At 41.2% G+C, this 14,961-nt stretch overlaps 1 protein-coding gene and 1 long non-coding RNA gene across 4 annotated transcripts; one reads left to right on the top strand and one right to left on the bottom strand.

Annotated features, from left to right (window-relative positions):
• Window positions 1-837: 837 nt before the first annotated feature.
• On the bottom strand, window positions 838-1,728 carry LOC124881274. Of its 2 annotated transcripts, none has more exons than XR_007041603.1 (2): window positions 1,476-1,728; window positions 838-1,226 (listed from the first exon to the last, which is right to left on the bottom strand). It is a non-coding gene; the product is annotated as an uncharacterized LOC124881274 (long non-coding RNA). The 2 variants fall into 2 exon arrangements; XR_007041604.1 differs by having other exon boundaries at window positions 838-1,205.
• A 3,351-nt stretch (window positions 1,729-5,079) lies between these two features.
• trmt10a (tRNA methyltransferase 10A) lies at window positions 5,080-14,947 on the top strand. Of its 2 annotated transcripts, none has more exons than XM_047386678.1 (7): window positions 5,080-5,392; window positions 7,780-7,948; window positions 8,020-8,091; window positions 8,177-8,251; window positions 11,871-12,020; window positions 12,109-12,214; window positions 14,487-14,947. In XM_047386678.1, the coding sequence occupies exons 1-7, from the start codon at window positions 5,232-5,234 to the stop codon at window positions 14,729-14,731; spliced, it is 978 nt and encodes a 325-aa protein (XP_047242634.1). In that variant the 5' UTR covers window positions 5,080-5,231; the 3' UTR covers window positions 14,732-14,947. The 2 variants fall into 2 exon arrangements, with proteins under 2 accessions (XP_047242634.1, XP_047242635.1); XM_047386679.1 differs by having other exon boundaries at window positions 5,197-5,499.
• Window positions 14,948-14,961: the final 14 nt, after the last annotated feature.

Genomic DNA, 14,961 nt, shown 5'->3' with positions numbered 1-14,961 from the left:
ATGAAACATGCAGTTGTAAAACAAAAACTCTGGCCATATACAGGTTCGTAAAAAGTTTAAAGTAAAGTAATTCTTTAAACCTCCCGCTGTCCTGGCTAAGCGCTAGTACAGAGTGAGGCAGATGTCACAGGAGGCCCCAGAAAGAACTGCACCTGGAGTTGCTCTGACCCCCGCAGGACCAGAAACCTAGAGTAATGGCCGGAAATGTGATGTGGAGGGCTCCCTGCAGCCCAGTGTGTGGGAAAACCATGAAAGACACGGGGGGGGGGGGAACACGAGTAGCGCACGGGGGGTCCATGCGACCCCTCCAAGACTGCTGGAGGGTTAAAACATTCCCTGCTTATGGATCCAGAGCAACTTAAGGAATAATGGAATTCAAGAATCAACTGTATAACTGAAGTTGCTTATCATCTTCTATTTGTCAGTTAGGACAAAAAATAATTTTTAAGCAAAGTTTTTTGAAGGGAGTAAAGATTTAAATTTTTTTTAGGAGACAATCATAAAACCACCATTATTCACTCAGTAAAGCTTTTTTATGATCAAAAAATAAAAACTTTAGCTTATTTTAAAAGATTTCTACTAATGTATTTGATATTTGTTAAATACAAATTTTTTCTTGATTTTATTAACTATTAAACATGAAAATAATCACATTCCCAATTAGAACAGTACCATTTATTGAAACTCCAGGAAAGATATAGCTGAGACGTCACTAAATACGCTCTGTTCCTCTGTTTACCTCAGAGCTCCAGTGCTTTGCACAGTAATGCTGTTTTTACTATTTGACTTTTTTGCAGAAGTTATGCATTTACAGTTTGATAAAGATGCAAAAGAACCTTTAAGTTGTCCATCATTTATTCACATAAGGCAACCTAGGTACACTGCTTTCTGCTTAACACAAGTTTCACAAAGCTGTTAGGGTTTACACTTTCAAAACAATACCGGGACACATATAGGTCAGATCACAGCACACCTTCACAATTTTGTCCAGTAAAACCACCTCTTCACATGGCAGCACCATGCTCAGTGGTATGTTACCCCGCAGCAAGGTGTGTAAACATGACATCTATGGTATTTGTGAACGTGGTGGACACAGTTGATCGGTCGATGCAGAACAGGTGTGCCATACGCTGGATGGGAAGATTCAGCCTCAGATGCATTAGAGTCAGGAGGAGCATCTGGAAGGGTGAAAGTTTTCGGCCAGTCTGTGGTAAACAGGGAAGGATCTGAAACAGCACACCCATCACAACAACAACACACAACTTTATATCAACTTTCAGCCGCTGCAAACAAATAACAGGTAGCAGAAAATCACAGAGTGACTGGCTGAGGTCAGTCTGCAGCACATTTCAAACTAGGGTCACTCTTGGTAAACTGACTGCATGGATGAAGTTTTGAGGTCAACTTTTTCACCTTAAAACTACTTTTTGTCAGAAAATAATAGTGGTATAAAAACGATAAATGTCTGCACTCACCTTCTCCATTGACTGGTGCTGGTGAGTGTATTGTGGGAAACCTAGCTTACCCAAGTCCGCAGAAGGATGCATCAATGCATCCTCGATATGGGCGGAACAAGAACTGTGCCAAAACTTGCTTTGGTCTGTCCAACAGCGCGGTCGACCAATCAGTGATGTCTCATGTCTTCCACTGGTACCTACCTTTTTCGGTAGATTAATGTTGTGTTTTTTGAAATGTTGTGTTTTTTAATTTGTTGTTGTGCTTAGTTAATGTTGTTGCGTTTTTGTAATGTTTGTTTTTTGAAATGTTGTTGTGTTTTTTGAAATGTAGTTGTGTTTTATAATTTGTAGTTGTGTTTAGTAACTGTGGTTTGCACTTCCGGGCCACCGTACCTACAACTGGGTTTTTTGTTAAAGGGGAAGTACTATTCTGATCTAAATCAGCTTAAGAAAGAGTTGGAATCCTTTTTAAAAAATAAATAAACTCAGATATTTACTTAAACTTTTGCAGGATTCAAAAGAGATTTGAATTCCAAGCAAGTGGACAGTACTGTCTTAACTGTACCATGCTGCGAAGAGAAGAGCAGGAGAGTACTTTGTGTTCAACTGATAATGTTTACACAGTTTAATAATAGGAGTAAGTTCACCCAAACTATGTTTCTACAACATTTATCAGGAGATAAGTGGATCAGTATCTCGTGCTATTCTTTTTTATTTAGGGTGCTGATCTAACATAGCTTGTTCTCTTTGTAGGTTGGCCTGCTACTGTTTTCAATTTCTTTTTAGATTTCTTCTGGCTGCTTTTTAACAATAGGGACATTTTAGATATACAGCCTTTTTAAATTATTTTAGGGTGGCGGTAGGCCGTCCCTGAGCTCGAAGATATATTTATCCCGAAGGGGAGTTTCATTTGTTTGGGAAGTGCCAATTTCACCTGGCTTGAATAGAATATTAGCCAAGTTGGTATTGAAGGAATTGAGTTTGGAGGCTTACTGGTTGATGTGGGTGAAGATACCAGGGGAATTAGCAGAATCAGGGAACAAGATTCAAGTGTTGTGAGTTAGAGAAGGAGGGTGGAGGTCTTGAGGTGAGCACTGGGGGAGGGGCAGGTTACACAGAGAGGAGGAAGGTGAGGAGCCTGAAGATTGCCAGCCATGGGAATGTTCTTTCAGAAGTTATTGTTCAAGGGTAAATGGCTTGAGACAGAAGATCCAGGAATACTCAGTTGTAGACTAGTAGTCAGCACCAGTAATGTGTCCAGTGTGCCGATGCTTTGGAGAGTGTGTCGAGTAATCCAGGCAGACTACTTGTGAAGCGTGTATCAAGGCATGTGTTGATGACGTATGTGGTGATGTTCGAGGCCTCGAAAGTGGGCCGTACCATGAGGGTGTTTCAGGAACTGCTTCACCAGTTTGCGCGTGATTCGAAGTACAGGGGACAGCACAATGTTGCTGGTTCCTAGTTACTTTTAGTTGCCTTGGGATCGTATTGTTTCAGTGTCTTTTTTTCCTTTGGAATCAGCGAGAAAGATGAGAATATTGGAACAAATAGGAATATATTTATCACAACTTGGATAAAATTGTGATTGGTTAAATTGCTCCCCAGGATCATTTGCAGTCGGTCGTAGTCCAGTGGTTAAGAGTTGGCTCGTGCGCCCATGTTATCTGGGTTCCCAGTTAGGGAACATATTTCTATAAATCTATCTTGGAAAAGTTTTAATCTCAAGGAGACTTCACCTGGTTAAATAAAGAACGTCATTATAACCATTGTAGGTGTAAGTAACATAAGCAAATTCACATCACAACCCTCTGCATTATTTGTTCCCACTCTTCCATTTGATCCAGCCATTGTATCATAAAGACACATTAAGATCATATTGACACCATATTCAGAATATATTGGCATCACAAACACCATTTATTTATTTAATTTAAAGCTTTACACTAGAAATTCAGGTCATTATAATAATTCTGCCTATTTTACATTTTCTGTTCACTTGATGGCGCAGTAGAGCAAATGAAGCATGTTGATGCCTCCGCTCATGAATTGAGCAATTGGATGGAAACCCTCAGTGCTTCAAGAGGCTTCATCTCGCCATCACTAATCAGCACAGGAAATCCTTTAACAAGGAACAAGCAAGAGGAGAATGTAGCAGAAGCAGACACATAAGCAAAACACAAGGAGACTCAGAAGACTTGGGCTACCACTGTAGATTAACAGTCAAGTGTTGAAGGAGCTTGCTCCTCATATACTCCACAGACTGTTAATCCAGAACAGGTGTGCTACTGCACACCTGCAGCAATCAAGCCTCAGACTCCATAGCTTAGGTTGTGATGCACCCTCCAACCTAAGACAACCTAAGAACCTCAAACAGAAACTCACACACAAGAACACAAATCCCTGGATTCCTCTCATGAACACTGTTATTCCTGCCTCATGCCTTTTAACAATCAAACTATCTAACCTATTAAAATTATAGACCTTTGTATTGAGGACTCTCTGTGAAGATTTCTTTTGAAAGTCCAACTAATTTCCTTGTCTATTGATGATTTAGGCTCATTAGATAAATGAATCCTACAATCATTGTAAAGTTGTAACAGATATGAGTGAATTTATATAATGTAAAGTTCAACCATAGATTCAATCCAGTTTTCCCAAATATCTTTGTTAAATCTTGAGTTTTTTTTTTGTCATTGGTATCTCCAGTAAATAAAATTAAATCTTAAGTTCAGTCAGTTCTGTTATCAACTGGATACACTATTCAACCACAAAACTGAATTTTACAGTCCTGTTCTTTTTCTTTTTGCTTGTTACTATACAGCTGCATTATGGGCTCCAGTTCCTTGACTGCAGATTTCACATCCTACATCAAAATAACCTTTTTTTGCTAATGTGATGTTGCAGTTGTGAGCATCACCGTTTTGTAACGTAACAAAAACATATCATATACTTTTATACCTATCATATACCTTAACCAACACTGCACAAAAACATGTTTGAATCACCTGAAGAAAATGTACAAATAGACCAAAAAGTTTGTTAGTTAATGTTTTCAACTATCTATATTTAGAATGCTTATTTGATACATGACCACGTGGTTTTCTATCTCAACCAAGTTCTGAAGTCCATTTATTGCTTATTTTTGTTAACATAACTATCATCATTACTTTTAAAATGCATGTAAGCAGAATGCCTTTTTCATGTGTGTGTGTGTGTATATATATATATATATATATATTTGTTTATTTTTTAGATTTGGGCTCACAGCTTTTAATAGGTTATTAGGGACATAAAACGTATTTTAATATCCATATAAGCGTTTCTTTTGGCGTATAACTTTATTGAAAATTTTGCTAACGTACCCACTGAATGTGAGATTTTAATCTGAGACCACAAATCCGACGTCCTCAAACGCCGCATTGTGTACTTGACCGATGTATTCGCCTTGTATGCGTCGTGATTTGGATTAGCAAAGTTTATCGTTGCTTTAAAACTTTGTACAAACATTTTTAGTTATTTGCGTTTTGTTGAATTAAAATTCCTGCGTTGTAAGTTCAACAGCACTTTAGCAAAATCATACAACAGTAATAATTCTGTTGTTTTTGAAGGCATCTGTCGCTCCTGACTGACGTCACATATGCGCCCAAAACAACACGTGTGTCTGAGAGATATTCGTATGTTGTTCTGTCATCCTTGAATATTGTGGTGATTTGAGCTTTGTAAAGGACTTGTGAGCGTTGAGCTCACAAGTCTGGGACAGCCACCGTGTCCCAGATGGATGATGCTAGCGGGGAAGCTGCAGCTTCTGGTGGTCAGAGGAGTGACTGCAGGACTGGGACTGGAGACGGTGCCTTAGAAAACCAGACCCTGTCCAAGAGGCAGATGAAGAAGCTGTTGAAGCAGCAGAAATGGGAAGAAGAGAGGGAGCTGCGAAAGTAAGCATTACACTGTGTTACAGATGGAGAATTTCAGGATCTGTGGAAGCTCCTGGTAAAGCTGGACCAAACTTAGACCAAACTGTCAGTTGGACATTTACCTTTATGTACGTAACTCTGTATCTTGTTGTTTAATGCGTTAGTTTTACTGCATGACCAGTTTGGATAACTGAAATAAAATGAATGTTTGATGAGAAGTTCTGTTAGTTAACACACGTACTCTTACCTTTCAAGGCATTGAGCCTTTTCTGAGTTGTGGTGAGGTATTTTAAGGCTGTTTAAAAAAATTAAGATGATAAAACGCTACTTCATCAAGGAGCAAAAACTGGACAGAGGGTGTCTGATCTGTCTTATAAACTACGTTCCTTAATGAAATAATAAAAGGCATTTACATATATATATATATATATATATAAAGTATGTGTAGTTTTTTGGATGATCAAGATCTTCAAAGCAAGCGGCCGTCTCCTCCTGAGGAATGTGCTGCAGAATGATGTTTTCACCAGTGCAGAGCTTGTTTATCAAGTAGTCAACAAGTAGGTATGAGTGCAGAAACTTTTAGACAACATCCTTGTAATGAGGAGATTTAAAAAAAGAACAAAACTCACTTCTGTCCAGGAAAACAGATTGAACTTCTTTAGGAAACAAAAGGAGGGACAGCAGAACACTCGTTCTAATGTATTTTTTCTCATAAATCCTGCTTCTAAATATTTGAGACATCTAGAATATAATTTTTGGGATAAGGAAAGTGAGCTCCACTATGCCTGTGCTGTGCCAACAGCGAAGCATCCTGATAGAATCCCTGTGTCAGGCTGTTTCTGATCCAGGGGAGTGAGCACTCTGACATGAATAAAGAGCCAGACTTGCAAAGTGGATAATTGAAGGTTAACACAGTAAATGTTGACTCATCTCAATAGCCTTTGGAGCTTGTGAAATGTTTAATTTTTGCATTTCACCACAACATGGACGCATGTAAAACAAAACAAAAAAAACAATGGGATGGCTAGCTTGGTCAGAAGTGTCGAATTTATATTTCGGACCAGTTACTCCAAGCATTCAGTTGTCTATGATATCCAACTTGTGATCTTTCTTTCTGCTCTCGGTGGAGGAGGACGCTTTTTCTCTGTCTCCCGCACCCCTCCCATATCTGCCCTGCTTCAGCTCTGTGTCTTGTCTTCTTTTTTGGAGCCTCTTTTTGCATATCTTCCAAATTCTGAGTTATGGATTTGGTCAGCTGGTCTCTCAATGCAATTGATCAAATTTTCTTGATGAGAAGACAGAGTGAAGGAGAGCCAACTTGTCCGGACGGGACATTTTTCTCTGGATACACGATGGACTCCTGGCAGAAGTGGAGGATTGTGTGTCTTGTCGATAATGTCAGTCGAGGATGTGGAAGATGTGTATATAATTGGATGTTTGATATCAGGATTTCTGCTTTTTGGAGTCAGCGGTTACCTGGCATATCGAGAAATTCGGAGAATGTCAGCAGCTGTTCTGGCTATTGTAAGGCTGCCTGGCATGTATGATGGGATCTTCAGAGCGATCAACACTCAGACTGAGATGTTACGTGAGCTGAATCGCAGACTGGATGTGATCCTTAGGATCGCAGGCAGGTTGCGGTTCCTGGACTCAGGGGTGAAATGGGATAAATCTTGGAGAAAGTTGTTCGCTCGGATCTGGCAGAAAGACCATGAATTTGGCTGTTTGGATTCGCCTTTGAGAAGCACCAGTGAGACTCTCAAGGCTGACTGAAAATTAAGAGTCAGCCTAACCCAAATAATTATTGTTTTTCTGAATCTGGCTCCCCTGCACGGCCTTGATGGCTGGCTATCTTCAACTTCTCCTAGAAGTTATGTAAACATGACGCTCTGCTCCCTCTGGCCCCTCCCTTCCCTGAGGACATCTGTGGACCTGCTCAGAACTTTGTGGCCAGTTGATGAACATTCCAACATACCATCAAGGACAATGGCCTCTGGGACAGTGCTTCATGGACTTACTTGCACACACTCACTCGCACACACACACATGCTCAAGATAAACATATGCACCCCCTCACACCACCTTCACCGTTCCCGGCATGATGTTGTTTTGTAAATTTGTTGCTTCTTTGTTCTGAGGTTTTTTGCAATCTCAAACTGTATCCTGCTGAGGATAAAGTGTGAAATATGATTTTTTCCCTCTACTTACCTAATGTGGCCTCTTTTCTCATCTAACAAGGGTTGCTGTGAGTGGGCAGCAAAGCCTCGGTGACCCGTCCCCCCATTGTCTTGTGTCATGATGTATGTTTGGATGGGTTGTACTGGAATTCTAATTTCCCCTCGGGGATCAATAAAGTATCTTTGAATTGAATTGAATTGAATTGAATGCTTACTTTGTGTCTGCACCAGACAGAGAAGAAAGGAGAGGAAGCAGCATCGCAAACAGCAGAGGCAGAATTCCCAGCAGGAGAGCAGAGGAGATGGTCAGAGTGCCCGGAAACGCCCACGCAGAGAGTTGACACCCAGCTCTCTAAGGTTGGTGGTGGACTGTAGCTTTGACAACCTCATGCTCATCAAGGTAAGCAGGTTTGAAGTCACCTCAGTGACGTAGACTGGTCCTCCTTACTTTTATTGCTGCTGTATCTTAAGGACGTTCGAAAGCTCCACAAACAGATCCAGCGCTGCTATGCTGAGAACAGACGAGCTTCACATCCTGTTCAGGTTAGTGATTAACACGCTTACATTTGTGTGAGTGTCTGAAATCATGAATATGTGTAACACACATCGTTTTTTTTCCCTTCTCAAGTTTTATCTAACAAGTCTGGGAGGACAGCTGAAGCAGAACATGGATGAAAAGGACAAAGGATGGGTGAACTGGAAGGTACCTGCAGCCAGTTTTCCATTTACTTTTTTGGAATCCTGCTGCTTTTTCTGAAAGCATTTAAAGGAATGATTCATTCAGATGTTATCCTTGCATTCTTATTTTTATAGCAAGTTGGTTATTGAGTCTCTGACTTGCACCAATCAGAATCTGCCATCTTGTATTCAGAGACTGAAAGATACTGTTGAAAAAACTCGTTTTTTCTAAAGATGGGTTTGAACACACAAAAGGCAGAAGAGGAAGCCAGTCCTGGTCTTTAAGACACATCTGCTCAATCTGTTAAACTATCTAATGATATTGAGCTGTGAGGAATGTCTGCATCTCCAAGATGATAAAAAAAATCCCTCTTGGCAGAAGAAAAGCTCACTTTTGATCAGAGTCTAGCTTTAGATTTGATCTGGGTTGTTAACAGAACTGTTAAGTCTTCAGTCACTCCTCATTTAGGTTGCTTTGTTGCTCATCTTTTAGTCCAGTCTTTTCAGAGGAATGGGATGTTTAGGCTATTTATTGATTTAAATAATCATCATGGCCATTATTGTCATTTCAAATCAGTTCTTTTAAGGATGAATTTTAGCTTTTTTTCCAGGGGGGAATGATGACACAACCCAATGATTTCTAAAAACAGGAATTAGAGGCACAAGTTAGATCTTCTTCTTTAATCTATACACAACCACAATAGATAGTTCCCCCAAGACCGAGCCGGGTTGTAAGTGACTCCGGAAATGTGCCATGTTGACAGTCTACCTGTAAACGGTGTTACTTAGGAAATGCATTACGTGCAGCTTTACTGCAGCTTTTCTTCTGTTTTTTTTATTTATTTTATTTTTATGAGCTATGGCTTTTTTAAGTGCTGGAAGGCGTTACAGAGACTCTTTAAATGTTGTATCCTTAATAGTTACAAATCAAAGATCGCTGTAATCGGTATAGATCCATATGAGGTGTACAGATGCAAACTGTCAGCGGAGTTATGGAGAAACTACGGTCCTTGAAGGATTTTAACCGGTTTTTTTTTTCAAGCACGTCTTGCAATAAGAAGAAATATGTACATGTACATTTGCACATCTACATTTTGTACTTACTTTCGTTTCATACTTTGTGCATGTGCAAATGGTATTATGTTTTCTTTGTGTGAGAGTGATAGCATTTCATGTTTGTTTTGACGTACAAATAAATTATACTGAACGGATTTAAAGGCTTTTTACTGAACTGCATCAGACTATATGCTCATAGCATGATATCGTAATCATAAATACAACAAAATTGTATGTAGGACATGTGACGTCATGTGGGAACTATCTGTTATGCAGCCCAACTCAAAAATATACATACACTACCTTAACCTTTGTATAAATGTCCCTTAAAAAGCTGAACCTTGATTACAGGCCTTGTGTAACCATGAACGACTTTGGGCATAATTCTAGGTGAATATTTGATCTTTTGTTTTGAACAGAAATGGTAGAACTTATTTAAACTGATTGGGTTTGTTTTTACTTTCAGCCTCTTCTGTTTTTCATTTTGTGACCTATGACATCCAGAGTTCAGATGAGCAAGAACTGTTTACTGGTGATTATGAAGTGTACCGACTCCACTTATAGTTGCTCAGTTTGATGTCCAGACCCATATTGTATGGAGGAATTCAACAAGATCTTTTTCGATTGATTTGAGAAAAAAACTAATTAAAATAAACACAGGACACTAATTTAGAGTGGGGAAATTTTGCACAGAGTAACCCTGGTCCAAACTTAAACACATGCAGTTTAGCATCAGAACCTGTAAACAAAGACTAATACAAATCAAAGTTATATAAAAAAACAGAAATGTACTTTAGATTATAATATACTCATTTATTAGATTTAATATCTATAGCTTCTTTTAAACACCAGTTTGAACTGATGAACAAATAGATCTATTTTTCAGAACGTTGCCATGGTAATTGAATGGTTTGTGTTAATGATATAAACACAAACTGGAGTGGTATAAACACCACTCGGATCTGAATCCGAGTGGTGTTTCATTATTGGACTTCTGTGCTAGTCACAGATTGTCCATAACGAACACCATGTTCAAACATAAGGGTGTCCATCAGTGCCCTCGGCACCAGGACACCCTAGGCAGGAGGTCGATGATCGACTGTTGTCGTGTCTTCAGACTTTCGGCTGCATGTTTTGGACACCCGGGTGAAGAGAGGGGCTGAGCTGTCCACTGATCATCACCTGGTGGTGAGTTGGATCCGCTGGAAGAGGAGAAAGCCGGACAGACTTGGCAGGCCCAAGCGCATAGTGAGGGTCTGCTGGGAACGTCTGGCGGACCCCTCGGCCAGGGATGTATTCAACTTCCACTTCCGGGAGAGCTTTGACCAGATTCCGGGGGAGGTTGGAGACATAGAGTCCGAGTGGACCATGTTCTCTGCATCTATTGTCGATGCTGCTGCCCATAGCTGTGGTCGTAAAGTCTGCGGTGCCTGTCGCAGGGGCAATCCCCGAATGTGGTGGTGGACACCGGCAATAATCAAGCTGAAGGAGTCCTATCAACTGTGGTTGGCTTGTGGGACTCCTGAGGCAGCTGACAGGTACCATGAGACAACAGAGGGTGCTGTGGCAGAGGCAAAAACTCGGGCCTGGGAGGAGTTCGATGAGGCCATGGAGAAGGTCTACTGGTTGGCCTCGAAGCGATTCTGGCAAAACGTCCAACGCCTCAGGAGGGGGAAGCAGTGCTTCGCCAACATTGTTTAGTGGGGGTAGGGAGCTACTGACCTTGACTGGGGACATTGGAAGGTGGAAGGAGTACTTCGAGGATCTCCTCAATTCTGCCGTCACACATTCCCTGGTGGAAGCAGAGGCCGTGGACTCGGGGTTGGACTCTTTCATCACCCAGGCTCAAGTCACTGAGGTGGTTAAAAAGCTCCGCGGTGGCAGGGCTTCGGGGCTGGATGAGATCCACCCTGAGTACCTCAGGTCTCTGGATGTTGTGGGGCTGTCATGGTTGACACGCCTCTTCAACATTGTGTGGCGGTCAGGGACAGTGCCTCTGAACTGGCATTTGGGAGGGGTTCGGAGTAGCGCCGTTGCTCCTCCACATCGAGAGGAGCCAATTGAGGTGGCTCGGGCATCTATACCGGATGCCTCCTGGACGCCTTCCTCAGGAGGTGTTCCAGGCACGTCCCACCAGGTGGAGGCCCAGAGGGCGCCCCAGGACACACTGGAAGGACTATGTCTTTTGGCTGGCCTGGGAACGCCTTTGGTTCCCCCCAGAGGAGCTGGAGGAGGTGTCTGGGAAGAGGGACGTCTGGGTGTCTCTGCTGAGTCTACTGCCCCCGTGACCCGATCCCTGATGAAGCGGAAGATGATGACAATATAGAGATAAATAAATCTTCTCCTTTCACTCTTCTACCTTTCCACAGAGCTAACTGGTTTGTTGGTCTGTGGATTCACTGGGACCAGTTTCGGTTTCAGGGTGAATAGCATAGGTTTAAAAAATTTGTTATTATAACCTCATACGGCCCAAACTTGACTGTAGGACCCCTTCTCTGTAACAGAGTTATAGCCATCATGTTTTTGGGTGTGTTTCTTATCTTTGTTTCTGTCTTGTGTTTGTTACTGCATGCTTCTATTGTGTTCAGGACATTACCATTACAGAGGAACATTACAGCAAAGTTGTGGTCAAGGATGAGCTCGTGTACCTGACCTCGGACTCTCCCAATGTGCTGGAGGAGCTGGACCAAAAAAAGGCCTATGTGATTGGAGGCCTGGTGGACCACAACCACCATAAGGTGTGCCCTGTGTCGCTGCTGCTGCCATATATTGGGTATCAGTCCTCACTGTCGGACTTTGAATAACCTGCAGGCATTTGTTTTGCAGGGCATTACTTATGAGCGGGCGAAGGAGCTAGGGATCGGGCATGCACAACTTCCTCTGAGCAGTTTTGTTAAAATGAACAGTCGGAAGGTTCTGGCAGTCAACCATGGTAAGTAGTGACTTTCATTGAGTGAAACAAATCCATATGTTTAAGATTTAGCTGTGAGTTCTACGGTTGTCATGATACCAACATTACTCAATTCAATACACATTCTAAGAAAAATAGTTGATACCGTGGCAACATTTTTTGAAGGCACAGGGTTTTAACAAGGAGCTGTTCTGTGACATGGTCCTTAAACACGTGTGTGTGTGTGTGTGTGTGTGTGTGTGTGTGTGTGTGTGTGTGTGTAGTGTGTATATGTGTACATATATATATATATATATATATACACAGTACTGACCAAAAGTTTGGACACACCTTCTCATTCAAAGAGTTGTCTTTATTTTCATGACTATGAATATTGTAGTTTTACACTGAAGGCATCAAAACTATGAATTAACACATGTGGAATTATATACTGAACAAAAAAGTGTGAAACAACTGAAAATATGTCTTATATTCTAGGTTCTTCAAAGTAGCCAACTTTTGCTTTGATTACTGCTATGCACACTCTTGGTATTCTGTTGATGAGCTTCAAGAGGTAGTCACCTGAAATGGTTTTCCAACAGTCTTGAAGGAGTTCCCAGAGATGCTTAGCACTTGTTGGCCCTTTTGCCTTCACTCTGCGGTCCAGCTCACCCCAAACCATCTCGATTGGGTTCAGGTCCGGTGACTGTGGAGGCCAGGTCATCTGGCGCAGCACCCCATCCCTCTCCTTCTTGGTCAAATACTCCTTACACAGCCTGGAGGTGTGTTTGGGGTCATTGTCCTGTTGAAAAATAAATGATGTTCCAACTAAATGCAAACCGGATGGAATAGCATGCCACTGCAAGATGCTGTGGTAGCCATGCTGGTTCAGTATACCTTCAATTTTGAATAAATCCCCAACAGTGTCACCAGCAAAGCAACCCCGCACCATCACACCACCTCCTCCGTGCTTCACGGTGGGAACCAGGCATGTAGAGTCCATCCGTTCACCTCTTCTGCGCCGCACAAAGACACGGTGGTTGGAACCAAAGATCTCAAACTTGGACTCATCAGACAAAAGCACAGATTTCCACTGGTCTAATGTCCATTCCTTGTGTTCTTTAGCCCAAACAAGTCTCTTCTGCTTGTTGCCTGTCCTCAGCAGTGGTTTCCTAGCAGCTATTTTACCATGAAGGCCTGATTCACACAGTCTCCTCTTAACAGTTGTTCTAGAGATGTGTCTGCTGCTAGAACTCTGTGTGGCATTGACCTGTTCTCTAATCTGAGCTGCTGTTAACCTGCGATTTCTGAGGCTGGTGACTCGGATGAACTTATTGTACGCAGCAGAGGTGACTCTTGGTCTTCCTTTCCTGGGGCGGTCCTCATGTGAGCCAGTTTCTTTGTAGCGCTTGATGGTTTTTGCGACTGCACTTGGGGACACTTTCAAAGTTTTCCCATTTGTTCGGACTGACTGACCTTCATTTCTTAAAGTAATGATGGCCACTCGTTTTTCTTTACTTAGCTGATTTTTTTTTTTGCCATAATACAAATTCTAACAGTCTATTCAGTAGGACTATCAGCTGTGTACTGTATCCACCTCCTGCACAACACAACTGATGGTCCCAACCCCATTTATAAGGCTTGAAATCCCACTTATTAAACCTGACTGGGCACACCTGTGAAGTGAAAACCATTTCAGGTGACTACCTCTTGAAGCTCATCAACAGAATACCAAGAGTTTGCGGAGCAGTAATCAAAGCAAAAGTTGGCTACTTTGAAGAACCTAGAATATAAGACATATTTTCAGTTGTTTCACACATTTCTGTTCAGTATATAATTCCACATGTGTTAATTCATAGTTTTGATGCCCTCAGTGTGAAGCTACAATATTCATAGTCATGAAAATAAAAACAACTCTTTGAATGAGAAGGTGTGTCCAAACGTTTGGTCTGTACTGTATATACGTATATGTAAACTTTCAGAAAGTTTACATTTATATGTAGATTTATATTATCTCAAGTAAAGCATATAATCAACGGTCTACAGCATAAAACGCTACAATCAATGCTTACAATTCCAACTCCTGACTTATTCCATTGATGTAACTATTTGTACATGTTATATGGTAAAGAATGATTTGACTCATTTCCTATTTCCACTACAACTATACATATAAATAATTGTTTAAGTGAATCTGGCTCAGAAATAAAATACGTTCATTGAAAGTGTCACTTTTTCTTCAGTCTTGAGTATTTGGTATCAAGTTCAATAAAAACTGTGTTTAGATGAATGGTCGTTCTTATTTCTCCTACAGTTTTTGAGATCATCCTGGCTTACCTTGAGAAGGGCAGCTGGCAGGAGTCTTTCTTCACCATCCTCCCTCAGAGAAAGGGAGCCGTGGCCATCAGCCAGGACGGAACAAACCCTCAGGAGAACGAAGATGACGATGAAGAAGAATGTTCCAGTTCTGACTCGGACCGGGACAATACAGAGCAAACAGAAATCAGAGACTTAAATATAGGACAGGCGGTCACATCCCAGCAGACTTCCATCATCTGATGTTAAGACATAAATAATTGAAAATGTAAACTTTATTTTGTTTTTCAGAAATTTTGTTTTACTGGATATTTATTGCGATATTTTACTTTGCTTCATGTATTTGTAGAAATGATGTGTTTCTCAACAGTTTTCATGCACATCTTTTTCCTTTTATATTTTTGCTGTTTGGACTTTAAATTAGAACTTAAAATAAAAAGATGCATAACAGCTAAAATACCTACCTGTTTGTT

The sequence above is a fragment of the Girardinichthys multiradiatus genome, chromosome 14, assembly GCF_021462225.1.
Source record: "Girardinichthys multiradiatus isolate DD_20200921_A chromosome 14, DD_fGirMul_XY1, whole genome shotgun sequence".
NCBI lineage: Eukaryota > Metazoa > Chordata > Actinopteri > Cyprinodontiformes > Goodeidae > Girardinichthys > Girardinichthys multiradiatus.
Note: the sequence above shows the minus strand (reverse complement) of the source record. Positions and strands in the feature narration are given on the sequence as shown.

Excerpts from the sequence above, each read along its gene's own strand:
- trmt10a (XM_047386678.1), top strand. The coding sequence starts at position 5,232 with ATGGATGATGCTAGCGGGGAAGCTGCAGCTTCTGGTGGTCAGAGGAGT. Across the intron at positions 7,949-8,019 it reads ACAACCTCATGCTCATCAAG|GACGTTCGAAAGCTCCACAA; the intron begins GTAAGCAGGTTT and ends CTGTATCTTAAG. Across the intron at positions 8,252-11,870 it reads AAGGATGGGTGAACTGGAAG|GACATTACCATTACAGAGGA; the intron begins GTACCTGCAGCC and ends TATTGTGTTCAG.